Source organism: Lacerta agilis, chromosome 13, assembly GCF_009819535.1.
Source record: "Lacerta agilis isolate rLacAgi1 chromosome 13, rLacAgi1.pri, whole genome shotgun sequence".
Lineage (NCBI taxonomy): Eukaryota > Metazoa > Chordata > Lepidosauria > Squamata > Lacertidae > Lacerta > Lacerta agilis.
Genome location: NC_046324.1, coordinates 29,693,359 through 29,720,287, shown reverse-complemented (window position 1 = coordinate 29,720,287; position 26,929 = coordinate 29,693,359). Strand labels below are relative to the sequence as shown.

General features: G+C 43.2%; 1 protein-coding gene across 1 annotated transcript; it reads left to right on the top strand.

The window, feature by feature from the left end:
• Window positions 1-750: 750 nt before the first annotated feature.
• Window positions 751-24,507, top strand: LOC117056985 (mesothelin-like). The gene is made up of 19 exons (XM_033167697.1): window positions 751-803; window positions 2,586-2,669; window positions 4,692-4,735; window positions 6,533-6,748; window positions 7,711-7,881; window positions 8,830-8,973; window positions 9,090-9,139; window positions 9,729-9,849; window positions 10,542-10,627; window positions 11,327-11,456; window positions 12,105-12,295; window positions 13,434-13,524; window positions 14,429-14,540; window positions 16,910-17,094; window positions 18,664-18,810; window positions 19,910-20,043; window positions 21,590-21,723; window positions 22,818-22,912; window positions 24,196-24,507. The coding sequence occupies exons 2-19, from the start codon at window positions 2,603-2,605 to the stop codon at window positions 24,421-24,423; spliced, it is 2,346 nt and encodes a 781-aa protein (XP_033023588.1). The 5' UTR covers window positions 751-803; window positions 2,586-2,602; the 3' UTR covers window positions 24,424-24,507.
• Window positions 24,508-26,929: the final 2,422 nt, after the last annotated feature.

Sequence of the window (26,929 nt, the reverse complement as noted above, 5' to 3'; positions counted from 1 at the left end):
CAACCTGGATGGCCTTAAAAGAGGATTAGATAAGGATTTATTCTGCCTTCCTGTTGAGTCTCTGTTTCCTGAGGTACAGCAAGAACACACACAATCTCATCCAGTTGCCAAACCTTTCTTTAAAAAATAAAATTAAACTTGCTTTCAGGCTTTGCTATGGAAGCACAAGTCCTTAAAGATAAATTACAGGTTGATTATTCACCTTAGGACAGCAACTCACCTTGCAGTGTCTAGGAATTGGAGATCCTTGGATGTGGACTTATTTGAAATCTGGCTGGCGCAAGTCTGGGGCCTAATTCCGATGGAAGAATTGACCAACAAGATCCTTGAGAGGAAATGACATTAAAAAAAAAACACCCTGAAAGCTTTAATAAAATTGCTTTGACTAAGGAACATGGATATAGACCATGTAAGACTTGTAATTTATGGAACGATACATTCATATATATAAAATGCGACCTCTTGTTTTGCCTTTAATATGTCTTATCCTGTATAATTATGCTTTTTCGGACAATGTCAGGGGAGTTGTAGGGAAGGGTGGAGGGAGCGAGGAAAGGAACATGTTTCTGTCTGTATCGTTATGAAAAACCAATAAAGAAAAGTTTTTTTAAAAAAACCCAAATAAATAATAAAATAAATAAACAAACCCACAAACCACAGGGTGTGGTTGGCACTTGACATGTGTCCTCTCACTTCAGATGAAGGTATTAAGAGGCAGAGGGGTCACACCCTGCCTTCATAACAAAAAGCAGAGCACTTGGAGCCTGTCACTTTCAGCCCAGCACACGAGGAGAAGGAAGCAGGTACGTACTTTGCTCAAAAGGGATGCTTCGTGCTCCTCTTTTCTGCCCTCTGCTAGATAGTTTGGCGAGTTTCGTTTCTTGAAGGGAAGCCCACCCTTTCCTGTTTCTCCACCAATCTCTCATCTAAACTGCAGCTCACCATTAAGCCCTGTCCGTTTTTTTAAAAAAAACTTACGCACATTGCGAGAATCAGCTAAAGTGCTATCGAAATAATAAATATTACTACTATTATTATTATTTAAAGCCCTGACAGGGTTACATATAGATTCAAGATAAGGATTTTTAATGCACTGTATTGTGAACTGCTCTGGCATCATTGAAACGAAGATGGGTTCAGAAGCATTAAAAAAAAATCCTTAAAGAGAAGCAAAAATGTTGTGGGTTTGGTAAGTCGGACACAGTTTCTGAGGTCAAAGATGATGGGGCCTTTAGTGAGGACAAAATTTGCGCCAGCCCCCCCCCCCCAAATATTTCTTATTTTCAGAATAATTTTATTTGGTCTGGTTGCTTTTTAATGAATGGTCACGGTGCTATTTTTCTAGAAAAAGAGGTGCTGCAATGCACCATGAATGCCTTCCTCATCGGGTATAACATACATATGGACCAATGGGAAAGACTGTGGAGGGAGGATGTCAAATTTACAGCTTGTTATACCCTAAGGGAAAGCACCATGAAAATGTTTTACAGGTGGCACCATACCCCCTTGAAACTATCAAAAATGTATAAAGGAGGGTCACCAAATTGCTGGAGATGCCAAAAAGACATGGGGTCTCACTACCATATGTGGTGGACGTGTGCAATTATTGGGGAATTTTGGGATACCATATATAACAAACTGAAGAAATTGTTTAAAATTTCATTCAAAACAAAAACAAAAACCCAGAGATTTTCCTGTTAGGGATTTTACCCCCGGAAATTAAAAAAGAAATGAGAACGCTATTTATGTACGCCGTCACAGCAGCTAGAATTCTTGTGGCTAGAAAGTGGAAGAACGAATCAGTACCGACAATCTTAGAATGGCAGATGCTTATGTTAGATTATTTGCAGCTGGCAAAATTGACAGGAGGAGTTAGAGGAGAAATGACGCAGAAAACCTTTGGTGAATGGAAAATATTTAAAGAATACATAAGAATATATTGTAATAATAAGGCCATATTAGCAGAACTAGAGTGATATTTGTAATTAAATAAATATTGAATACTATTGAAGATAAAGGAACGAGAAATAAAGATCAAAACTGTGCAGGCAAACAATGATGTAACGAAGGTACATTATGAAAGATCAGAAGACTTGTTTGTGAGAAGTGTGGATGTGTAAACCAATTTTAACCTTTTTTTCTTATTTTTCTTTTTTCTTTGTCTTTTTTCTTTGTATTGTTGAGACTGTAAATATTTTTTTAATATGTGTAAATAAAATCAATAAAGATTACTTTTTTAAAAAAAGGAATGCCTTCCTCATTCTCTTATAATGGCAACGGCACTCACCTGAGAGGTGCTGGAACTGAGTTCCGGCATGTTCCAGCTGGAAAAAAGCCATGGATCTTCTCATTATTATTACTATTATTTTGCATCCCCTTAGCTTGGTGCCCTGAGCTAGAGAACCACCCATAATTACCTAAATCCGTCGCTGCTGAGGTCTCTGTGTTTGCAAATTCTGGAATGCCTTTGATGGTGCTGTTTCTAATGAATTTCCTGTTCTTTTGATGATCAGGGAAACCTGAAGAAAATTATGACCAAAACCGAAATAGGTTTCATTTATTTCTTTGTGGGTTTTTTTTTCTAGAGAGAGCAGATTTAACCATGGGGAAGGACCCATTTGGAATAATGCTACGTCGATCAAGAGTATTTGCTTGCATTGTTATGGTTGGTGAGTACATGTTTGGATGTTGTCAGCTCCCAAGAGATCACTGAAATTCACCTGAGCCAACCTGAGAAGATTGACTGGCCAGTAATGGGCAAAATAGAAATTGTAAAAACAAATAGCTAAACACAGCAAATCACTGAGGTGAATTTTAGAAAATGCAGTACAGTATTGACTGGCCACTGAAGGGTGAACTATAAATTGTGAACAAATAACCAAATACAACAAAGCGCTGAGGTACCGGTAAATTTTAGAGAGTCCTGCTTGAGCAATATGATAGGAATGTTGAAGCAAAAAGTAGCTTCGTAAGACTCAGGGGCACCTCTGAAAAGAGGATTCTCAGGTCTCCGCCACAAAACTTTATATGGAGCAGGAGCAAAAATAGGGGTTCCAGTTTGGGTTTTGGGAAAACTTCCAGAAGGAAGTAAACTGTTTTGACAAATGATGGGAGAGATTTTTGGGGGACGGGGGAGGATTGGGGCCTTTGAACTCTTGCGAGGGGGAAAGTCCTTTAAAAAAAACAACTTTTAGACATTTCCCTAATGCCCCTAGCTATGTGCGCTGGGGGGAAATCTCACTGCAGTGAGGAGTGAAGAGATCAGCCTTCCTTTCCTGTGCACACCTAAGTTTATTTTAGGACAAACAAGATAACCAGCTGCATGCTACATTCAAGAGAACATCTAATTTCGGCCTCATTATAGCCCTTTTCTTTATGGATTCACATCTGGGTGTTGTTGCCATCATATAATTAGAAGAAAATTAGAGCATGCAAAAGCAAATGATGGGAGGGCATGTTATTTATATTATATGTTATTAATGGTAAACCCTCCAGCTTTTTTATGGACAGAAAGAGGGAGACACCTCTAATGCCCCAGTATTCATTCTAAGTATGACTGACTGAGAACCACCTTCCACATTTGTACAATACATTGCTGAAAGCTCTTCTCCCACCAGTTCTGTGCTGTATTCATTTACTCTTTAGTAAATTCCAGTCTCCCACCAAATGTAAAGCCAGGGGGTGCTTTGGTCTGCTATTAAAGGTACAGTGGTACCTCAGTTTTTGAACGTAATCCATTCCGGAAGGCCATTCAACTTCCAAAACGTTCAAAAACCGAAGCAGTTATTTATGGGTTTTCGGCGTTCGAAAACCGAAACTTTTGACTTCCGAGACGTTCGAAAACCGAGGTACCACTGTACTCTGGTGTTATGTACAATACTGGGCTGCTGAGTATATTTCATCTAGAAAAGCACAAAAGTCATTGGTTATCAGTACTTCAAAATACAAAACCGAAGCAGTTACTTACGGGTTTTCGACGTCCGAAAACCGAAACGTTTGACTTCCGAGACGTTCGAAAACCGAGGTACCACTGTTCTCTGGTGTTATGTACTGAGCTGCTGATTATATTTCATCTGGAAAAGCACAAAAGTCATTGGTTATCAGTACTTCAAAATACATATTAGGGAGACGATGGAAAATTTGATGTCACTCAGGCGCAAATGAGTAAGTCTGACAAGCAGATTTGAACAAGCAGCTGCTTGCTGGGCTCTGGCATCTGCCTGACAAGAAAGCAGCAAGTTCTTTACTGAGACACTGAGATTGGTCACAGACAAATGGGGAAAGAGCGGTCAGTCAAAGGATAGCACAATAAATAAACTCCAATGGTGAGGTTGCCTTCTCCACCACACCTGGGACACCAGTTAGTTAGTTTAGCAGGCCCAGGAGCTGCCCCACTCAGCCTACAGACATGCCAGCCTTTCCAACTGTGGTGGAGAGGGTGAAGGTGCACAACATGTGCCTCCTCCAAGGCCTGTCTTCTAGCATCAAACACCTAAGTGCTGTATTGTCAGAGTCCCAGATTGTGCCAAGCAGAGCAGATAACAGCTTTGGGGACTTTATTTGTTTTTGCTGCTGAAGCAAAGGAAGCATTTGACAAATGACATTTGCTGGTCCAGATTTCCAAAGGTGAGCTGCATTTGATTTGAAGAGGTGTGTGGGTTTTTTCCCCTGAAGCCTTATGTGTTTTTCAGGTTGGGTGACGGCAGCTACTGCCAGTTCTGCGCTGAAGCTTCCAGTAAGTATTTTCTTGGCTTGTGCATACTTGTTGGGCTTTCCTCTTGCTATGGAGGGGCTGTAGCTCTGTGGTAGGACACCTGTTTTGCATGGAAAAGGTCCCAGGTTCAATCCTGATCCAGGTATGGCTAGGACAGACTCCTGCCTGAAACCCTGGAGAGCCTCTGCCAGTCAATGTAGACTTCCTCCAAAGAATTCTGGAAGCTGTAGTTTGTTAAAGGCACTGAGAGTTGGAATAGGAGATCCCTATTTCCCCCTCCCGGAACTACAATTCCCAGAGTTCCCTGAGAAGGGTTGATTGTTAAACCACTCTGGCAATTGTAGCTCTGAGTAGGAAACAGGGGTGTCTCCTATCAACTTTCAGCACCCTTAACAAACTACAGTTCCCATAATTCTTTGGGGGAAGCCATGACTGTTTCAAATGATATCATAGAATTGTAGAGTTGGAAGGGACCACGAGGGTTGTCTAGTTCAACCCAACTCCCTGCAATGCAATAATCTTTTTGCCCAACATGGGCTTGAACCCACAACTCTAAGAGTCTCATGCTCATGTGAATGTAGCTTCAGAATAAGGCAGCTTCCTATGTTTTTATGGAGTTCATTGCAGCTCCCTGTAAAATAATCACCAAAAAGCCAGACTGTTATTACTGTTCCAGCTCTGTGGCAACAGATGGCCAAGAAAGACCAATCAGAATTACCATTTAGAAAAAAGAAAGAAAAAAGGCCGCTCATTTGATACCACCCTCCCCATCCAGCCAATCACAAAGGCACCATCACAGCTGAACACATTCCAGACAGACAAAACATTCAAGAACAACTAGTGAGGGGTGGGGCTTGGGAGGAGTTTCAGGGACCAGCTGAAGAGGCCTGGGTGGCCACATTGGAACCCGAGGCCCGATGTCCCCCAGCCCTGCAATAGTGCAAAAGAAAGACTGGTATGGATAAGGTAGGTGGGCTTCAAGGAGTCCAGGTGTTTGCCCAAAGAAGCTTAGAATATATTATAGGTGAGACAGCCAGAACCCATAGAGAGAAGGCAGCAAGGCTGGAGGTCAAGGCAGATCAAAGGATCATGGACAGCTCCAAATGAGCAACTCACACCAACAGAAGCAAAGGTCTTTACATTATTGCTGTTATTTTTTCTTATTGGTAATTTTATTGTTTTATCTTTTCTGTAAATCCTGCTGAGATTTTTTACAATTTAAATTTTATGAAACAAACAAACCCTCTAGTCTGAAGACACCCACACCTCTTTCATTCTGCAGCACGCACACCCTGGTGTCGCCAGACTGGTGATTTGTGGTGGGAGTCATCTGCTTCTTCAGGGTCATGGAAGATGTCTGTGACAGTCCAGGTTCTGAATCTATAAGCCCCAATACTCTTGGAGGTTTCAGCTCCTCATCTGGTGCCCCTGCATCCTCCGGTTCATTAGCCATAGAATCACAGAATTGTAGAGCTAGCAGAAACCCCCAAGGCTCATCCAGCCCAACCCCCATGCAATGCAGGAATTACAGCTAAAGAATCCCTGGCAGATAGGCATCCAACCTGTGTTTAAAAGCCTCCGATGAAGGAGAGTCCACTTCTCTGATGATGAAGAAGAGTCCAACTCTCACCATTAGAAAGTTCTTTCCTATGTTTAGTAGGAATCTCCTTTCTCATCACTGGAGTGCATTGGTTTGGCTCCTACCCTCTGGAGCAGCAGAAAACAAGCTTGCTCCCAAGCTTCCATTAATTTGGGCACATGTGATTCCCCTCTGCCTCAGTCTGGGCCCAGGGTCATTCATTCTTGTTCTGCCACCAGGTTGCTGGCTTGCCAGGCAGCCAGTGTGACACATTCTCTCCAGCAATCCTGAACTCCCTGGGACAGAAGGCTCTCGGACTCTCAGTGCAGCAGATTGAGAACTGCATCCCTGGCAGCATCCTGGCCTCTTCTTTGCCTTCCTTGAGCAAAGTTCAGGGCTGGGACCCTGAACAGGCTGGCGCCATCCTGGAGAAACTGTTCAGTTCTGGATACCAGGTGAGAAGAACATTGTCCCCTTGCATATGAAATACATACAGCTGAGCAGGAACCTTGAGGAGACATGGGAGTGAAGAAAAATGTCTCACCTGGCACAGGGAACTCCTGCCAGAAGTTGAAGTTTTTTGCCAACAGGAGCTGCCCATCGACAAATCTTGCCTTGGGGAAAGAGGTGTAGCTCAGTGGTAGAGTATCTGCTTTGCATGCAGAAGTTCCTAGGTCCAGCACCCCAATGGAAGGGTCCCCAGTTTGCAACTCTGAAGAGTCACTGCCAGTCAATGTGAACAATGCTGAGCTAGATGGACCAATGGTCTGACTCAGCAGAAGACAGTTTCCTATGTGCACATTGGCCCCTGTGTCTAGCAGGTCAGAATGAGACTGGTAAGAAATCGGTCCAGTGAGAAATAGGTCAAAAGCTCATGTAGAAAGAAGAAAAATGTCCCAACTAAAGAAGAATGGCAACAGAAGTTATTAGAATACTCAGAAATGGTGAAACTTACTGGAAGAATAAGAAATCAAGACAATTTTATTTTTTTTAATGTAGAATGGAAACCGTTTATTGAATGTTTACAAAACCATTGTAAACAAATTAAGACATTAGCAGGATTAAAGTAAAAACATGCAGTGACAGAAAGCATATATTGACTATCTGGGATAAACAATAAATAGGGTTAATGTGGAAATGCAGTAAAAAAAACAGTATAAATGTAAGAAACCACAAAAAAGGGTTGGGGAGTCAAATGATGATGTGGAATAAATCAAATTTACATTTTGTGTTTGTTGTAAAATGAAAAGTATAAATAATTTTTTTAAAAAAAGTTCATGTAGAAGTCCCTTAAGAACATGGCTCAGTGTGAGCTTGCAGTGTCTCCTAGCTCCAATCTACCAATTCAGTCTTCTGGGTGAAGTTGACTATTGGATGACCAACCTGGTTTCTACAGCTAAGAGTTTCCTATTTACAGATTCAGGATGGTCAGAGCCTTGCAGCACTTGGGAGTTTGGTGGTTGGGTTGAACCACACCAGCCTGGAATCCATACCTGCCCAGGTGGTCTTGGACGCTGTTAAAGTCCCAAGCTTTGCCAAGCAGCTGGAGACTATGCCACCCACTCTGAAAACAGCATTTGTGGAAAAGGTGAGGCCTATGTTTTTCCTGTTAACTCATTGTAGCATTTCGATGCTGTTGTTTATTGAATGTTTTTTTTTAAAAAATTCTTCTGTTCAGCCAAAACAAACCCCCAGAGCAGCTTGTGATCTGAAAAACACGGCACAAAAAGAAAAAGGGGTGGGGTGGGGAGGGAGAAGGGGAAAAATAAACTCAAGCACTAGTTCTTAGTTGCAGGATCCTTGACCTGTCAGAATGGAAAGGTTTCAAGGTGAGGGGGAGCTCAAAATTTCCTGCCTTTCAGGAGAACTGACAGAGAGGACTAATAATAACAGCTTTCGTGTTTTTAAAAGCACTTCACGTACATTATAATTATTGTAATCCTTTACAACAACAGCCGCCTCAAGGCACATGTCACCTCAGGAAAAATCTTACCACTGCCTGCACTGCTACGCAACACCTTCCCCCATGCCCTTCTTAGCTAGTTGACTTTAACACCATCAGGATTAACCTTAAGTTATCAATTGAATGATCCCCACTGTTGCATTTCCAACCAAGACAACCCTGCTAGGTGAGGAAATAGTGACTCGGTGAGCTTTGTGGACCAGGAGGTATTTTAACCTGGATCTTCCTAAGGCCAGTTAGGGATAGGGGAGAATTTTGGTCCAGATCTCATTTTAAAGTGATATGAGGTTATGTGAAGGTCCTGATCTGACTTATTGCAGTTTATTGACACTGTGTTTTGACTCAGGGAAGGTGGAGAGCACCCCCAAACCACATTTGTCCACCTGCACACCCCTAATATTTATATTCCGATGGATTGTTTTCACACTTTTGCCTACCACCCAGCAATATGCAGATGAAGAGTCATCAATGAGTATTTTAAATAAATAAACAAAGCAGCTATGATGGGCTAGATGGGCCTGTCATCCAGTTCAGCAAAACTCTGCCCCCATGAAGTATAACTTTGTTTTCTAGCTGGTTGCTGCTACAGCAGGATTTAACGACCTGGTGAAATACACCCCAGATGGTCTGGTTCCCTATATACCAAAATCACTGCTGGTCCCTGGTGACACATTCAACATTCAAGATCTCAATGACAAGCCATGGACCCCAGAACAGGTGAGACAGAGAGATGACTCACCCTTATTTCCAACTCCTCCTGGACATCAAGGAGAAATCATGTGTCCTTGTTATTAACAGAAATTGTTTTTGTTCTTCTTGGTTTATTCCCATAGGCTGCCATGTTGTTTCCTGATATAATCAAGAGGGATCCTGAAATCAACAGGTATTGCTGACCCCTAATATTCTTTTTCTTTTTTGGTCTATTTTCCTCTTTGAGGAAAAAAATGTCACATTTATTCATTGCACTCTTTCAAATGAGTGGCTTTATTGGAGGGGAATGGTCTGGAGAGGAGAGGAAAGGCCCACCCATTAGCCTAGAGGGCACCGTCACTTAGTTGTAACTCTTGCAACCCAGCTCATTCTTTTTGGGATGCTGATGAGGACACTTCAGTGGCCTGTTCATTTTCTTACAAAGCAACTTGTCTGACCAGGCCAGCAACCTCCTCTCTTCAATTTTAACCCTCACTGGGCATGAGATCCCAAGAATTGGAAGGGACTAAGGGCATCATCCAGACTGACCCCTCAAACCCACAACACAAGAACTAATTGGCTCTGCCAGCCACCAGTGCCCCTGATCGAATTATGAGCCCTCCATATTAAGTGTTTCAAAGGCAGAGGAGGAGAAACGTTAGGAGATACACCAACTCTCCTGCATGCACATTCGACTGAGCCCCTCACCTTTGAAAAAAACCACTGCTGATGTTCTGTCCAACTATTTATTCATCACTTATGGGCCTCCCTTGGATTTTCAGCCTGTCCCCTTCCATACTACAAGGTGTTACTTGTGCAGTCGCTGCTAATATGGATGATGAGAGATTCCAACAGCTACTCAGTGTTCTGGGGCAGAAGAACGTTCAGCTGAGCGAAGAACAGGTCAGTTTCTTTGCATGCATCTTGGGGGCTTTTTTGAGCTCAATATTTGAAAGTATTTTCAAAGACCTGAATTAGATCTCCCGCCTCAGCTTTTATCCTTGGTGTTTGTTCTTGGGGATAAGATAGTAACAGAATTGGGGCCAGTCATACTGTTAGGTAGGGTAAGGAGGCCACCTCAGACAGCAGGTGATGGGGAACTTGGTGTTGTTTGTGAGGTTTTATTGGAGGGGTTGTTGCTGTTGTTGCTGTGGGGTTTTTTGTATCTTTATTTTAGATCTTGTGATTTATGTGGGGATTGTGTATTTGGTTGTATATTTTTAATGTTTTATTTATTTTGTTATGTTCTAGTTAAGTAGGTTTTTTTCCTCTTCATGTTGTAAACCACCTTGAGCATGGTTTGAACTGTGGAAAGATGGCATACAAATAAAATTATGTATGTATGTATGTCCCCACAGTCTGCCCTAATCTTCTCAGCCAGCCCAATGCCCTCAGGTATAGTGGCATATGCAAAGGAAATCTTTTGGGGCTTAAATTTAGCAAAACCAGCTGAAAAACCATCATAGATGGGTGTGCTGTTGTTGTTGTTTATTTTTTATTTTTAAAAGGAAAAATCCCCTCGCCGTTTTCTGAAACAAATGACCTACGTGTACTTCTTTCTACTTTCTGACAGAATGTTCTGGTTTGTTTTTCAGCTGAGCTGCTTAGCCAAGAGGGTACTGCTCAGTGGACCCCCAGAGGATTTAAACAACTACCCTAAAGACCTGTTTCTCTTTTTAAGGTAAATATAGAGTAGTGTTACAAGATGTGGTGGGGTTGGATGGTGCCCTTGAGTTCCTTCCAAGCTTGTGATTGTGTATTTGTAAGGTTGGAATCCACCAGAGGGAACTACTGAACTGGCCATACTAGTCTCTTTGTTAAGACATTGGCCCTAGCCGGGCTTGTAAGCACCCTGCTTTTACATGACTAAAGAGTGGTCATGTTGCTATGGAGATGACTGGCTGGTGATGCTCTTTCAGGAAGGAGAGGGTCCTTCCCCACCCCCTCATCTGTCTTGTAGAATAGATAATAGAACAAGAAGCCAGAGGTGCTCTTTTGTTTAGTCTGGCTGATACCAAGAACTGGAATGACACAGAGAGGCTTGTTTTGTGCTGTGCTGAATCCAAAACTATGGTTTTTGGGGGAGGGGCCTCTCCCCCAGCAACCTAATGGAGAAGCAAGATCTGTTGAAGTAGAAATGCTGTGAGCCCCTCCATCCTTTGCTCAGGTTGTATATATGTTCAAATAAAACCACCATCTTAAAAAAAAGACACCACAGTCTCCAGTTATCTTCATTCCAAGGAAACCAGGAGTAAGCACTAGAACCTCTTAAATATTTTTGCCACTTGGAGACTGGGGTGTGCACAGCGGTATATTAAATGCAGAGGGGGGGGAGTCAATCCATATGCACAAACATCCATTAATCCTTTCTTGTTTCTAGGCCTTCAGACCCTGCAGCAGGTGAAAACTGCAAGGAGTATGTCACTCGCGTCGGAAAAGCCAATATTGATGTCCTGGAGAAAGATTCCCCACAACGGAAACAGCTTCTGTCAGAGGCGTTAGCTTGCTTGGTAAGTAAAGTGTAATTCTGGCACCCTAGGTGGCGATAAGAGCAAAAGCATTTATTCAAGCTTGAATCTGTGCAGAATAAGTGGCAATCTGGACCAGGAAACTCTCAATTTAACTCAAAAACACCCTGGGGGGGGGGAAATACTCTTCACAGCACAGACTTCAGTTTTATCTCTTACGCCCATGGCCTCAATTTGAAATGCAATCAGTTTGCCAATAATCACCTGATATCACATGATAGAAGCTAGGTTTTATCTCTCTTCTCCAGACTGAAAAAAAAATACAATTGGTAGATGAATCAACTACTGTTCTAGCTTATTTGCGTATTTGTAAAGAGACATGTTTTTTTAATCAATGAGGGCCAATTTTAATAGGTGAAGCAGATTTTAGACTACTGAAGTCCTGGTGTGTTTTTCATGGGAAATTGAAAGGCAGCAAGTATTGGTCTACTCAGTCTCAAGTAATCTCCCAGTTTCTGAAATATCTCGTAATAGTACCTATACAGTAATACAGATAGAAACTAATTTAATGAAATATATTTGATTATTTGGTTAAAATATAGGTTATTAATCAACTAAATTATTTTAAGATGTTGATAGCTTCTCTTTTTAAAAAATTTACACAATTGTTTTACAAACTATTTTCTGTAGGACATCCATGGCCTACAGGTAACCAAGGAAGATGCGGCAATTCTGGGCCACTTAGTCTGTGACCTTGGTGCAGACTACATCACAGCATCCGGCAACAATTTTCTGACGCAGTTAAATCAGTGCAAGTCTTTCACACCCGAACAAATCAAAGCAATCCAAGCTCTCCTCAGCAGTGGAGGAACCTCCTTTGGGTAGGATCACACTGCAGGTTTTGTTTTTTTTGTTTTTGCTCTTTTGGAGTTTTCTGAATTCTCCTGAAAAGAAAACTGGTTGTTTGGATTGCCACTGAACCTAATTCATTTGCATTTGCCAGTGCAAACAGCATTTCAAAGCTAGAATTGTGGGTTTTCGACTGGAAATGTTCATCATGAAACGTTATATTTGCAGCAAAAGCTAGGTTCCCTAAGAGGAAGTCATGCCTAGCATAGATACAGAGTCAGATTATAGAATAATACCTAAAAAGCAGAGTTAAGCTATTACAATGTCACTTACTGGCAGCAGCTTTCCAGGTTTTCAGACAGGAGTCATTCCTCACCCTTCCTGAAGATGCCAGGGTTTGAACCCAGGACCTTCTGCATAAAACGCAGATGCTCCACCACTAAGCTACAGCCCATAAATTTCACAGCTTCATAAGCCATGCTCTGTAGCTGAAAGGTGGGTTTTGCCTAAGAAACCTGAATCTCACACAAACAAAAAGCAATCACCAATTTACCCAGTACAGGTTTCATTTCACCATGGAATTATACTTTTTACACATGCAGATAAGGATTCGGAGGGAGTAACTATCATCTTGCAACGTTGCACAGGTTCTGCATCTGAAACCAAGGCTTTAAATGTCAAATACTTGATGCTGGATCCTTTTGGTTTAGTGCTTGCAAAATGCAAGTGTGCGACATTTGAATATTTATTTTTATTTTTTCATTTTCATCTTTAGCGGTATTGCAGTATTCCATCAGGTTATGCGGCACCAGCAGGAGCAAGTGAGGGGAGCAGCAGTGCTGTGAGGTTGGGGGGAGCCTGTCTTGGTGGTGTCCTTCAGGTGTCCCAATAATACCAACCTAAAGCTTCTCTCATCTCACTGCTGCCTCACCCAGCAAATGCAGCACCAGTGGCAGGAGGGCAGCGCCCCTGCTGCCTTGTCCTCCTTGTGTTCCGCAGCTGCTCAATGCCTAAAGAAGGAGAAATTATATTATAAATGGCACAGACATTGCTTCTGATTGGAACATCCTTTAAACTCTTCCTCCGTGAAACTCATGCCCCTACTTCAGAGCTCCATTTTGTTGATATGTAGCTTGCTGATAAGTTTCCATTCCCTTTCTTTCTGCTCAGGCTTCCTTCAACATGGTCAACTTCTACCCTGGAAGAACTGAGTGGTTTGCTCCATATATTTGATCACAGCATCTTACAAAATATTCCTTCAGTAAGTCTCTTCTGTTCCCTCCCCCCCCCCCCATGATCAAGGGGAAGCAGATGGGTATTTAAGTCTCTGTTGAAGTGCTGTACTCTGGGTCATGTTTGTTCGCCAGGAAAATAGGATGGGAAAATTGTAAGTGGGAATTATTGTGGACTTCACTTATCCTTGTCACAAATGTGATAAATTGAACCTAAGCAGCCTAGCCTCTTCAAGTCTTTATCTCCACAACTTCTTGTTCTGCCCTATTTTCAAATTCAACTTATATACTGTACACTCTCTCTTCCAACCTTTAGTCAAATGCAAGGAGAGTGGACACCTTGTTAAATTTCTATTTCCCCTTAATTGCCAAACTCCTAGTCAAAAATGTTGTGCGAAACATCCCCTTGTAAACTTTTGACCCCCCCCCCCAGTGCAAAACTTCCACCTGCAAGCCTTTATCCTTCCCGTGCAGGAGACTGCTAAAGGAAAAACCAACTGATATATAACAACCAACCAGAACACATTGTTCATTAATTTCCACCTGTGTTCCATTTTCCTCACTAGTGCTGCCACTGAAGTTCTGTAAATGAGAGCAGGCAAGGGAAAGGTCACATCTCATGATTCTGCATCAGTAACCATCTTTCATATGTTTGCTGTTACTTTATACTGAACCATTTGTAACTGCTTTGTGCAATGATGACTTTGTTAGCCATCTTGAAAGGTAAGGTGGGATAAACCTAACATCATCACCATTTGCATATTATTTGCTGTGGTATTCTGTTCTGAAAAATAACCATCATGGTCATGCTACCAAACCCCAAATCCAGAAGAAGGAAATGAATCTATGCATTCAGCTTAACTAATTGAGAATTGCATAGATTTTCTAGATTTTACATCCTTCACCACATAGGTGTTTTTTTTCCTTTTGCAGAATGTATTAAAGCCATGGCTGAAAGATTTCTTACACCGTTCCCATATGCCAACAGAACAGCTGGCATCTATTGTGAAAAACCTCTACCCCTCCAGGCAGAAACGTAGTTCAGGTATGCAGCAACACTGTTTTTAAGCCTGGAGCTATTCTCTGGTAGTGTTGGAGCCGATTCACACAAACAGCAGACCCTATGATAAAGCTGTTACATAGGAAACATGGGAAGTTGCATTATACTGAGACAGGCTATTGGTCCATCTAGTTCAGTATTGTTTACACTAACTACCAGTGGCTCTCCAGGGTTTCAGGGAGGAACTTTTTGTACCCATACCTGAAGACATCAGAAATGGAACCTGGATATATGTGAAACAGATGCTGTTTATATTGCCAGACTTTATTGCCACTTCAATTTGCAGTGAGGGGATTAGAGGGGGCATTTCTGAAGTCTTCCCCATATGAACAGAAACTCCTGCTAGGGATGAAGGAGAAATTCAGTTCAGTTTGCATCTAAAGGCAAATCTACCTAATTTGCCCTTTCCAAAACAACACACAAAGTGAAACATAGCCATCCATCAAAATTCAGACTTCCCTAAATTTTGCAGTGCAGCAAGCTGGTCCCAAGCTATTAAGGGCTTGATATACTAACAGTAGCACCTTGAACTTTGCCTGGTAACAAATCAGCAGCCAGCGCAAATCTCTGAGCAGACCGGATCTCACTTCCACCAGCGACATTAACTGCAGCTTCCATATCAAACACAAGGGAAGCCCCACATAGAATCCATTGCAGTAATCCAACCTTAAATTACTTGCATAGTTAATATAGGTCACATAATTTAGCCTCTCTCCAAATACATATTTAGCAAAGAGCACCCTACAGCACATAGTATGTACTTCCTGGTTCAGAGGCACTATGCTTCTGAATCACCTGTGGCTAAGGAGCAAGAGGGGTACACCTAAACAGACAGAACTTTGATAGGATCCAGCAGGGGGCTCTTCTGATGTTCTTGCATCCACATGGGCTTGTCAGTTGTGCAAGTTCTTCAACCCTGGTTAACTAAATCGAAAATTCTTTCTAGTAGCACCTTAGAGACCAACTGAGTTTGTTCCTGGTATGAGCTTTCGTGTGCATGCACACTTCTTCAGATACACTGAAATAGAAGTCACCAGATCCTTAAATATAGTGGGGGAGTGGGGAGGGGTATTACTCAGAAGGGTGGTGGGAATGGGTGATAGGCTGATAAGTGTGGAAAACCTGTTGACGACTCTAAACGGCTGCAATTAGTCTTGCAGGGAAAGGCAGGGGTGAGATGGCTAAAGATGGCTTTGTTATGTATAATGAGATAAGAATCCAATGTCTTTGTTCAAACCAGGTTTCTCCATGGTTTTAAGTTTGGTGATTAGTTGCAATTCAGCCACTTCTCTTTCCAGTCTATTTCTGAAATTTCTTTGTATTAAGACAGCTACTTTGAGATCTTTTATAGAATGTCCTGGGAGATTGAAGTGTTCTCCTACTGGTTTCTCTGTCTTGTGATTCCTGATATCAGATTTATGTCCATTTATCCTTTGGCGTAGGGTTTGGCCTGTTTGTCCAATATAGAGAGCTGAAGGGCACTGTTGGCATTTGATTGCATACACAATGTTGGAAGATGAGCAATTAAATAGTCCTGAGATGGTGTGTTTGATGTTGTTGGGACCAGTAATGGTGTTATCCGGGTTTATGTGGCAGCAAAGTTGGCATCTGGGTTTATTGCAGGCTCTGGTACCAGTGTCCATGTTGAGTCCTGTTTTTGTATTATTGTGGGTGAGGAGCTGTTTGAGATTGGGTGGCTGTTTGTATGCGATGAAGGGTCTTCCTCCCAGAGCTTGAGAAAGAGAACTGTCATTGTCTAGGAGAGGTTGTAGATCTCTGATGATGCGTTGTACAGTTTTAACTTGGGAGCTGTATGTGATGACTAGTGGTGTTCTGTTATTTTCTTTTTTGGGTCTGTCTTGCAGCAAGTTCTCTCTGGGTATCAGTCTGGCTCTGTTGATCTGTTGTTTAACTTCATCAGGTGGATATTTTAGTTCTAAAAAGGTTTGCTGTAGATCTCTTAGGTGAGAGTCTCTGTCTGTAGAGTTGGAACAGATGCGGCTGTAACGTAGGGCCTGGCTATATACAATGGATTGTTTGGTATGTTTGGGATGGTAGCTAGAAGCATGTAGATATGTTTGTCGGTCAGTTGGTTTACGGTATAAGGTGGTGTCTATGTGTCCATCCTGTATTTTTATAGTAGTGTCCAAAAAGTGTATTTCTTGCATAGATTGGTTCATAGTTAGGTTGATGGTGGGGTGAAAGTCATTGAATGTCTTGTGGAAGGTGTCCAGGGTCTGTTGACCATGTGTCCAGATAATAAAAATATCATCAATGTAACGCAGGTACAAGAAAGGTTTGAGTGGGTAGGAGTTTAGGAACTCCTGGTTAACTACTGAGTCTTGCCTTCCCAGGATGCCCAGCTGAAAAGACCATAACACAAGAGGTGCTTGATGATGAGCTGATGCCTCTTTATTACGACAACGAGGAATTACGCCAGTGCTTGGATGACCCAACCCTGCTGGCCAATCTCAACAAGATCTCAGCTTATGCTTTCACTGAGCAGCAGTTGATGGTGATTAAAGAAAAGCTGGACCGGGTAATCAATGTTTTGGCTTTCATAGTTTGCTAAGAGAGACATGGAACCGGGGCTTGATTTCAGCCATTGCTCACCTGAGACTGCAGGTAAAGAAGTGTGGTCCAAGCAGATCATTAGATTGAGGCCTTGCATTCTCTCTGTGTGCCTCTCTGTCTCTTTCAATCTGCCCCCGCTTATTCATTGAGGTGAATGAGTCACTGCCCCACCAATCTCAGCCTGCCCTCAGCAAGCCTTCTCCCTGCCTGCTTCCTGGCTAGGGAGGTAAAGTCGCACTGATCCCCTTTCCTTCCCTGTCTACCAGCTCCACCTGGTATGCCAGCCGAGACCCTACCTGCCTGAGCACTGTCTTGCCAGAGTGGTGCATGCCCTGGTTATCTCCCGCTGGGACTGCTGCAATGCACTCACATAGGGCTACCTTTGAAGGCGACTTGGAAACTGCAACTAATCCGGAATGCAGCAGCTAGACTAGTGACCGGGAGGGGCTGCCGGTACCATATAACAACAGTCCTAAAGGATCTTCATTGGTTCCCAGTGCATTTCCAAACACAAATAAAAATGTTGGTGCTGACCTTTAAAAACCCTAAATGGCCTTTGCTCAGTATACCTGAAGGAGTGTCTCCACCTCCATTGCTCAGCCCAGGCACTGAGGTCCTCCTCCAAGGGTCTTCTACTGGTTCCCTCACTGTGAAAAGTGACATTACAGGGAACCAGGAAGAGGGCCTTCTTGGTAGTGGCACCTGCCCTGTGGAACGCCCTCCCATCAGATGGCAACGACATAAACAACTATCTGACATTTAAAAGACATCTGAAGGGAAGTTTTAAATGTTTGATGTTTTATCGTGTTTTTACTATTCTGCTGCGAGCCACCCAGAGTGGCTGGGGAATCCTAGCCAGATAGGCGTGCTATAAATAATAAAATTGTTGTTGCACTTATTATTATTCCATCCTGCCTTAGTCTCATGCAGCCTTGTTTCTGTTACGCTCCAGTTCGTCCTCTGCTAAATGCCATGTTGTTTGCCTTGCTGTCATGAAATTATGTAACTAATGTAATATACATAGTTAATTGTGTAAGTGAGGTTGTCAATAAGTTATTTCATCCCATTAATTTCAGTGCAAAGGAAAGATAATGCAAATGGCGGGGGGGGCATGATCAGTTATGTGTTGTTTGTATATTGAAAGCTGTAACACCAGCAAATATTGATTGAATTCACTTGATTTCTGTTCTGCACACAGGTTGAAAAAGTGAGCCCCAGCCATTTCCTCTCCCCTTTTCTTCGTCATCAGAATCCCCTAACATTCCTGCTTCTTACTTCCAACCCGTCAAGGGGTGACTCTGCCGGTCATGGCCTCTGGTGGTGCCTATTGTTAATCTCCTCTGCATTCCTTCCCTCCATTCCTGATGGGCACCAGCTTTCTCTCTCTCTCTCTCTCTCTCTCTCTCACACACACACACACACACACACACACAATAAGGCAATCTGTCTCCTGATGGATGTGTGCTCTGAGAAAGGGCAGGAGGTGCTCCAGCGGCGTTCGCAAACACTGGTTTTTATTTTGCAATCCCTACAGATCTATCCTACTGGGTATCCCGATTCGGTTGTCCGTAGCATGGGAAGCCTCCTCAGCCTAATGACTCCTGAGGATGTTAAGAAATGGAAGTTCAACTCGCCAGACACCCTTGTTACTTTGCTGGACAACGCGCCCAATGACGAAGTGGTAACGATAGCCTTAAAAGCACAGCCTCCCCTGATTTTCTTCTTCCCCTCGTTTTCCAGATTTTCATCCATTATTTCAATTATGATTTGCTTCCTAGAAGCAAAACATGAGGAAAACATTTTACATTTGGTTGCAAAGTTTTAGAGGGACAGAGCTAAAATACACAGAGGTTATGATGCCTCTGTTCTCCTCTGCTTTTTTAACAGATGGTAAAGTTAATGAGTTGTTTCCCCTTCAGCCCACCCCAGTGCATTTTGATGCCTCAGACCAGATTTCTGAATATTCAGAATATATAAAACGTTGATAGAATAAGCCACAATGTGGAGAACAGCACAAAGCATCCATAAGACTTGTTCAGCCGACTAAAATCCACTGGAAAAGTCATAGAAGTTGGCTTATAACGTGTCGGACAGCTGAGCCACCCTACTTCAATATTGCCTGATTGGCAGTTGCTCTACAAGATTTCAGGCAGGGGCCATTTCAGGCCATACCTGGAGATGCTATTGGGGATTGAAGCTGGGACCTTCTGCATGCCAAGCAGCTGCTCTGCAACTTTGCTGTGGAACATAAGAAGGAATGTAGATGCTGCCTTATGTCCCTCTAGCTCAGTATTGCCTACACTGACTGGCAGCAGATCTCCAGAGTTACAGACAAATGACATTCCCAGTCCTACCTGGGACCTTCTGCATGCAAAGCAGGTGCTTTACCACTGGGCTATAACTATTTTATCTGAAAGCCACCTGAGACCCTGTCTGGGGGAAAGGCGGGATATAAATATAATAATAATAATAATAATAATAATAATAATAATAATAATAATAATAATAGCTCTACATTTGTAGAATGGCCCTGGAACCCATCATTTTCAAAGGTTGCTCAGGCTTGGGCAGGTCTCTGCAGTGGGGGTGCAAATTCATTGTGGTGAGATCCCTAAGAACGTTTCCTTTTGGGACAAGGGTAGAAATGGTCAAAATAGTAAAAGGTCGAAGTAGTACACTTAGCTGAGTTTTGGCTAGTTCATTAAGCAGTGTCTTAGCTTTGCTTCTCTAAGACGTATTTACAAGCCAATCTGTTTTGGGTTGGAAATTATTTCTTTTAGGCCAGGGAGATTATTCAGCAATATGGCAAGTCCGGAGGCCTGTTTGATGCCACAGCTCTGGATGCTGTTGGGGGACGTTACATATGCTCCTTGACCCAAGGCCAGCTTAAAACGATCACAGAGAATGCTATCAAGTGAGTAAACTCCTTTAACACTCTTCATCTCTTAGCAAGAAAGGAGGTCCACTTTCCACTTAGCAAATGGCTTCCCCGCAAAGAATACCAGGAACTGTAGTGAGGAGAGTCGTTAAGAGACTCCTAGTCCTCTCATGGTGCTACAATTCTCGAAGTTCCCTGGGAAGGTTATACCACTCTGGGAATTGTAGCTTTGGGAGGGGGAATAGTGGTCATCTCTCAGCACCCTTAACAAATTACATCTCCCAGGATTCTTTGGGTGAAGCCATGACTGTTAAAGTGGTATCACAGCATTTTAAATGTATTGTCAAGTACAGGAGTTCCCCTCTCCCTTCTGGTAGCTCAACGATAAGAATTAACGAGCATTTGGTAGATTTATAGTCCTTTTATTACAGCATTATGTTGCAAGTACAAACAGGCAACCCTCCTCAAGGATATCAGTTGCCTACTCTGACTCCTCCCCACTTCCGCAGGGGAAAGAGCACCAACGAGAATTTCCTCTCCCCGCCCCGCATCTCCTTTGTTCTCTGACACACTCAGACCTCCGAGTTCAGGGGGAGGGAGGGGGTTCTCCCCCACTCTTGATTGATGTATCGCCCAGCTGCTCCCTCCCTTCTGGTTGCTTAGCTACTATCTCATAGCTGGGTAGCTCCTCTCTCAACTGAACAGCTTCTGTGGCTGTCTGTCTCTCTGCTTCTGGAAATGCTGGAAGCAAGGAGGGTGAATATTCACCCTCCTCTTCTGTTAGGAGTTGATCTCGCTATGATTGCATTCCCCAGTTTTCCGATCCAGACCAGCCCCTGACATGTATAGTGTGCAGGTGGGATGGTAATGGGAGAGGCAGAATCCAGGGGTGCAACTTGATTATTAAGATCCTGAGCTTTGTAGTCTTCCAGTGTGGGCCTTTAGAAGGTCATGTGCATTACTTCAGTTTTATAGCTCACAATTTCTCTTCACATGTTGTATTTTATTCCGTTACAATTTGAATCCCATAGAATTCCAACCGTAATACAATATGGGAAATAAAAGAAGCAATTAAAGTACAATTAAAATTCAATATGCATATTCAGTGTAATGGATGTGCAGTCTCCTGTCTTCACAAATCCACAAACATAAAGTGCATTGGGGTGGCCTCAGACCAATCCCTGCCCCTTAGCCTAAGCTACCTCACAAGGTTGTTGTGGGGATTAAATCAGCCCCACCCTGGGGTCCTTGGAGAAAAAGGTGGGATATTAATGAAATAATATATAAACAAAATACTGGTGGCCCATGGACCACAGTTTGGGGGCCCCTGGAGGTTTATAAACAGAGGTTGGATGGCTGCTTGTCAGAGATTCTTTTGCTGTGATTCCTGCAATGGAGGGGTTGGACCAGATGACCCTTAGCGTCCGTTCCAACCCTACAATTTAAGTTTCTATGACTGTATGACCTAGTGAGCTCAGCTCTTGGACCCCTTCATTCTCTCAAGCAAAGTTGAGAGAAATGTGGAAGGGCTTGGAGACTCACTCACCTCTTCTTTCCTCTCCCTCCTTGCCTTTCTTGACAGGAATGCCAAGACACTCAACATTGGTGGGTGTCCTCAGACTACCAAGGATATCCTGTACCCAAAAGCCAAGAGGGCTTACTCTGACCGACACAACGAGTTCCCTGCTTACTATAACCTCATCAAGCCATACCTGGGTAAGTCACAGCATCATTTTCGGAAACACCTTTGCAGTCTAGGCTGAGCGTTGCAGTTTCTTGAAATGCAACTTGAAAGCATCAGATCAGCTCACCCATTAGGGCAAATGGGGACGCTGCCCCACTAACCTCAATCTGCCCTCCCGCCCACCTTCTTACTTAGAGATGCAACGATCTGTCAATTTAAAACAAATGCACATATTAGGGTATGTGCATAACAGCATAGTGAAAATAACATACAAAGATGCATTAGTTTGGAGAATTTTGCTTGCAAGTATGCATATAGTTGTCACAACTGCATGCAACTCTTTATTAAGAGAATTTTGCACTATGAGGGTGTTTTGTTTTGTTTTGTTTTTAATAAAACCCACAAATTGATGCAGAAATGTAGAGAATTTAAGTTTGGGAAAATGAGAAACCAAGAGAACCGAAATTGGTATATTTGTCCATCCCTAGCCCTGAACACCACCATTATGTCTGGTTTGGATAGAATTTTGTCTCCTCACCATCCCTATTTGCAGGACTGAGAAAATTAAAACGATGTTGTGGGTTTCATGGGGGTCAGTCTGGATGATACCCTGAGCTCCTTCTAATTCTTTGGGTGCTGTACTCAGTGAGGGTTAGAATCTAAGAGCAGAGGCTGCTGGCCTGGTCAGGCAAGTTTGTTTGTAAGATGGTGACCTTAGCCGGCCACTTAAGTGTCCCCATTAGCATCCCAAAAGAACGAGCTGGGTTGCAGGAGCTACAGCTAAGTGATGGCGCCCTACAAGCTAATAGGTGGGCCTTTCCTCCAGCCCCCTCACCTAGCTGTAGGCAGGAAAACAAGAGCCAGAGTAGCTGAACTGGGAACAGGCTGAACTAGAAAGTAGCTGAACTAGAAACAGAGAGTAGCTGAACTAGAAACAGAGACATGCTTGCTCTGTGCTGGATCCAAAGCTGGGACTACTGGAGAAGTTAAAGACACCGTGAAGAGTTGCCTTCATTAGGGAACTTTGCAATTCAGTTCTAAACATAACTAAAAGATCTCTTTCTTTGACTCAAGAAAGGTTGGCAATGTATAACCATCAAGTTTTCACCAAGTTTTCTTCTCACAGGAGGTGCTCCGGGTGAGGATCTGAGGGCACTCAGCAAAAATAATGTCAACATGGACATCAACACTTTCAAGGGCTTGCGAAAGGACGCCGTGTTGGTGAGTGGGATAATGCTGTAGGGCTGGCCTGCCCATGAGGCAAGGTGAGGCAGTTGCCTCAGGCAGCAGATACGGCTCCTGGCCATCTCCTCCACACTCTGCCTCCTCCTCCATGCCCGCCACCAGCTAGTACATTTTAATACAGTCAATGACCAGTATCAAGGCAAATACACCAATTACAAAATTTAAAAACTCAAGACAAATCAGTTGATGTAAAATTACATATACAGTGGTACCTCGGGTTAAGAACTTAATTCGTTCTGTAGGTCCGTTCTTAAGCTGAAACTATTCTTAACCTGAGGTACCACTTTAGCTAATGGGGCCTCCCACTGCCGCCGTGCGATTTCTGTTCTCATCCTGAATCAAAGTTCTTAACCCGAGGTACTATTTCCGGGTTAGCGGGGTCTGTAACTTGAAGCGTCTGTAACCTAAGGTACCACTGTACATAATAAAAAAGGCAGTTCTAGGTCGTCATTTGTCAGTTAGAAAGGAACCCTTTTGACCTAGGAATGTCCATTGCTTGGTACATTACACTAATCCTGGGTGCTAATCATTGTGCGTCGTATTTTAATTGCTGCTGCACAAAACATGGCTGCCTTGAATGTTATAACAGGATTGATAGCTAGAATGTTAGGACAATATCTAGGATAATATCTCTGGCCTCATTTTGCTCCTGCCTTCAGTACAGGGTGGTTGTGGCTTCAGAGGAGGCGGCAACAGTGAGGGAGGGATGCGGAGGAAGAGGAGGGGAGCTGCGGAAGATGAGGAAGAGGTGGGGGTGGTATTTTCTGTTTCTCCTGAAGCGGCAAAACATCCTGGGCTGGCTGTGGAAAGCAAACTTCAGAAAGAGCATCGAAATAAAATGAAAGGAAATTTATCAGAGCACAATTCAGCTTTTGACTGGGCTTCTCTATCAGTCCCTGAGGGATTTCTATAGGTCACACCCCAGCCTACTCCTCATGTAACTGTACCGTGAGTGGTGTTGATAACAAACTTGCACCTACAGCAACGATCAGAGCACTTTGGAAGTTCCTCTCAGCGAATGAAAGAGAGAAAAAGATTGTGTCATATACACATACACGCATATACATATATCCTTTGCCGCTTACATTCGCAGTTGGAGCTTTTGAATCCTAGGCATAGCTGTCAACTTTTCCCTTTTCTTGCGAGGAATCCTATTCGGAATAAGGGAATTTCCCTTTTAAAAAGGGGAAAGTTGACAGCTATGATCCTAGGCAGGGTAGACATTGCCTATAACCATCTCCCTTTGACTCATTTCACAGGAACTAACGCCCAACGATGTCAGACACTTGCTGGGGATAAATCTAGCAGAGCTGAAGACTCAACAGAACGATCCCTTCATAAGAGACTGGATCGTGAAGCAGAAGCAGTCCGAGCTGGACGGCCTGGGCCTTGGGCTCCGAGGGGGGATCCCTAATGGATACATTGTTGTGCCTCCTGAAGAAAAGAACCGTAAGAAACGGGGGGTGTTTGCTTTCGAGGGGTTTTAAATTCCAGTGATGTAGGAGGTAAATGACCCGCAACAGTAATAAAAGCTCTCCAGCTTGAGAATCAGTATGTAGGAATTATGAAAATGTCTCCAGGTGTCTTTTTTGTGTATTCAGATATATGTGCTACTTTATTTAATCAACATTTATTTATTTTTGCAATCTGCCCTTCCTATAAGGAGTTCAGACAGTGCACATTCCTGGCCCGGCCCCCATTTTAATTGCACAACAACCCAGTAAGGTAGTGACTAGCCCAAAACCACCACAGAGTTAGATGGGATCCCAGAGGCCATTGATAGGCATCCCTGATCAATGGCACTCAAACTGTTGGGAAATTCTTCCTTATGTTTAACCAAAAATACCCTTTCCGCCCCATTGATTTTTTTTGTACTTTAAACCCATTGGTTTGAGTCCTACTCTGTGGAGCAACGAAATGCTATTTTGCTCCATCATCACTATGACTGACAACTCTTCTGAATGTTTGGAGATGGCTGCCATATCGCCTCTTAAACCCGTCTTCTTCAAGTTAAACACTGTGTGTACACTGCTGTTTGTTCAGGGTGCTGGAAATTGTAGCTCTGTGGGTGGGGGGGGTATGCTACAGTTCCCAGGATTCTTTGGGTGGGAGCCATGTGTTTCAAATGTGTGACTTGTCTCCTGGAGACAAGGGTTATTAATTAATACTAGCCATGATGGCTGTGTTCTACGACCATGGTTCTGAACACCAGTTACTGGAAGCCGCAGGAGGAGAGAGTTGCAGTGGCACTCAGAGGTCCTGTTTGTGAGCTACACATTGAGGCATTTGTTTGGCCCCATGACAACAGGATGCTGGACTAGACAGGGCATTGGCCTGATCCAGCAGGCTCTTCTTAGGTTCCTATGCCTGTCCCCTTCTGCTTCAGTGTTCTCACCCTTTCTCCTGGAAGATGAGGAGTCTGACTATAGGGTCATAACAATGTTGTTTCTTGTTTCTCCAGAGACATCCGGAGCGCCCCGTGCTGCCACCATTGCCCATCTCCTGCACCTCTTCCCTGCGTTCCTCCTGACTCTGTTGCTGGCTTCTTTCCTTTCATGAAACTCTCCTGCTCTAATCAAAAAAACGGGCAATGTGGTAATGATGATCGATCTCATTTTGCTGCAATTTTCTATCAACTTTCAACTTTTCCTGTGGTGGGAAGAACAAGAATATCCTTAGGGAAGTGGGTGAAGGAGATTATTTTAGGAAGTCAAACGGAATCCGTTCGGAAGTCCATTCGACTTCCAAAACGTTTGGAAGCCACGTTGGACATTTGGGTTCCAAAGACCGTTCGCAAACCGGAATACTCACTTCTGGGTTTCCAGCATTCAGGAGCCAAAACGTTTGACTCGCAAGGTGTTTGGGATCCAAGGTACGACTGTGTGTCTGTGTGTGTGTGTGTATACACAGGCATAGGGTAAAGGATGGGTGTTTAGTAAATAATAATGATATGTAGAATGCTTCATTCATGCAGCAATAACATTTGCAAAGTAGGAGCTTCATAGCCTGAGCTATGAAGAGACACCAGGACCTGTATAAATTATGCAAATAACATAGAATTAGCTACTTTTGTCCAACTTACACGGTTTGTTTCTGTAAGCTATGAGGTGCAACAAGGAGCAACATTGAGCTCTAAAGCACCACCTTCTGAAGTGCTGGTTGCTCATCCCACACAGTCCTTAGGCTTTAAGCTTAACCAGGCAATGCCCAAATATTTTCAAGCAGAAAGGCCACAGCTCAGTGGGTAGAGTGGATGATTGCCACACAGAAGATCCTAGATTCAATAGCACTTCCAAGCAAGGCTAGTAGAGAACCACGCCTGAAATCCTGGGGACCTGCTACTAGTCAGTGTAGAGAATAATGAATTAGTTGGACCAGTAGTCTGACCTAATTTCCTCTGCCTCTGACAAACAGGGAAGGGGTGGGAATTAAATCTGCAGTCTCTGGGATTTTGTGCAACACAGAGATGCATACTTCTCACTTGCTCTGAGCTCTAAAGAAATTTTCAGAGGTTTAGAGGGTTGGTTTAGAGGCAGAGAGTACAGATGTGTTGTGTTGAGTTGAGGTTAGAGCTAGATGAATTTGTCAGTTTCCATTTCCTCCCTCTATTTCTCATTCTTCCAGTCTTAAGTTCAGTTTATCACTTTTCTGTATTGGTTTCCAATATTTATTTTTAGGTCAGAATTTAGTTTGCTTGCAAAAATATGTTACGAGAAATGCAGTTTCACCTAATATGGGGAAGGACCACAGCTCAATTGTAGAGCATCTGCTCTGCATGCAGAAGGCACCAGGTTGAATCCCCATGGCAACTCCAGATTGGGCTGGGAAAGACTCCCTGCTTAAAACCCATGAGAGATACTGCCAGTCAGTGTGGGCAATACTGAGCTAGATGAACCAGTGGTCCAACTCAGTATCAGGTAGCTTCCTATGTAATATGATGCACGCTGGTTTGTTATTTCACTTATATATGCATTTTTGTTTGGGGAACTAAAT

Bases quoted from the DNA above. Each gene is read 5' to 3' on its own strand.
- LOC117056985 (XM_033167697.1), top strand. From the start codon at position 2,603: ATGGGGAAGGACCCATTTGGAATAATGCTACGTCGATCAAGAGTATTT. The intron at 9,850-10,541 runs GTCAGTTTCTTT...TTTGTTTTTCAG, and splicing joins TTCAGCTGAGCGAAGAACAG to CTGAGCTGCTTAGCCAAGAG. The intron at 17,095-18,663 runs GTAATCAATGTT...CAATCCCTACAG, and splicing joins TTAAAGAAAAGCTGGACCGG to ATCTATCCTACTGGGTATCC.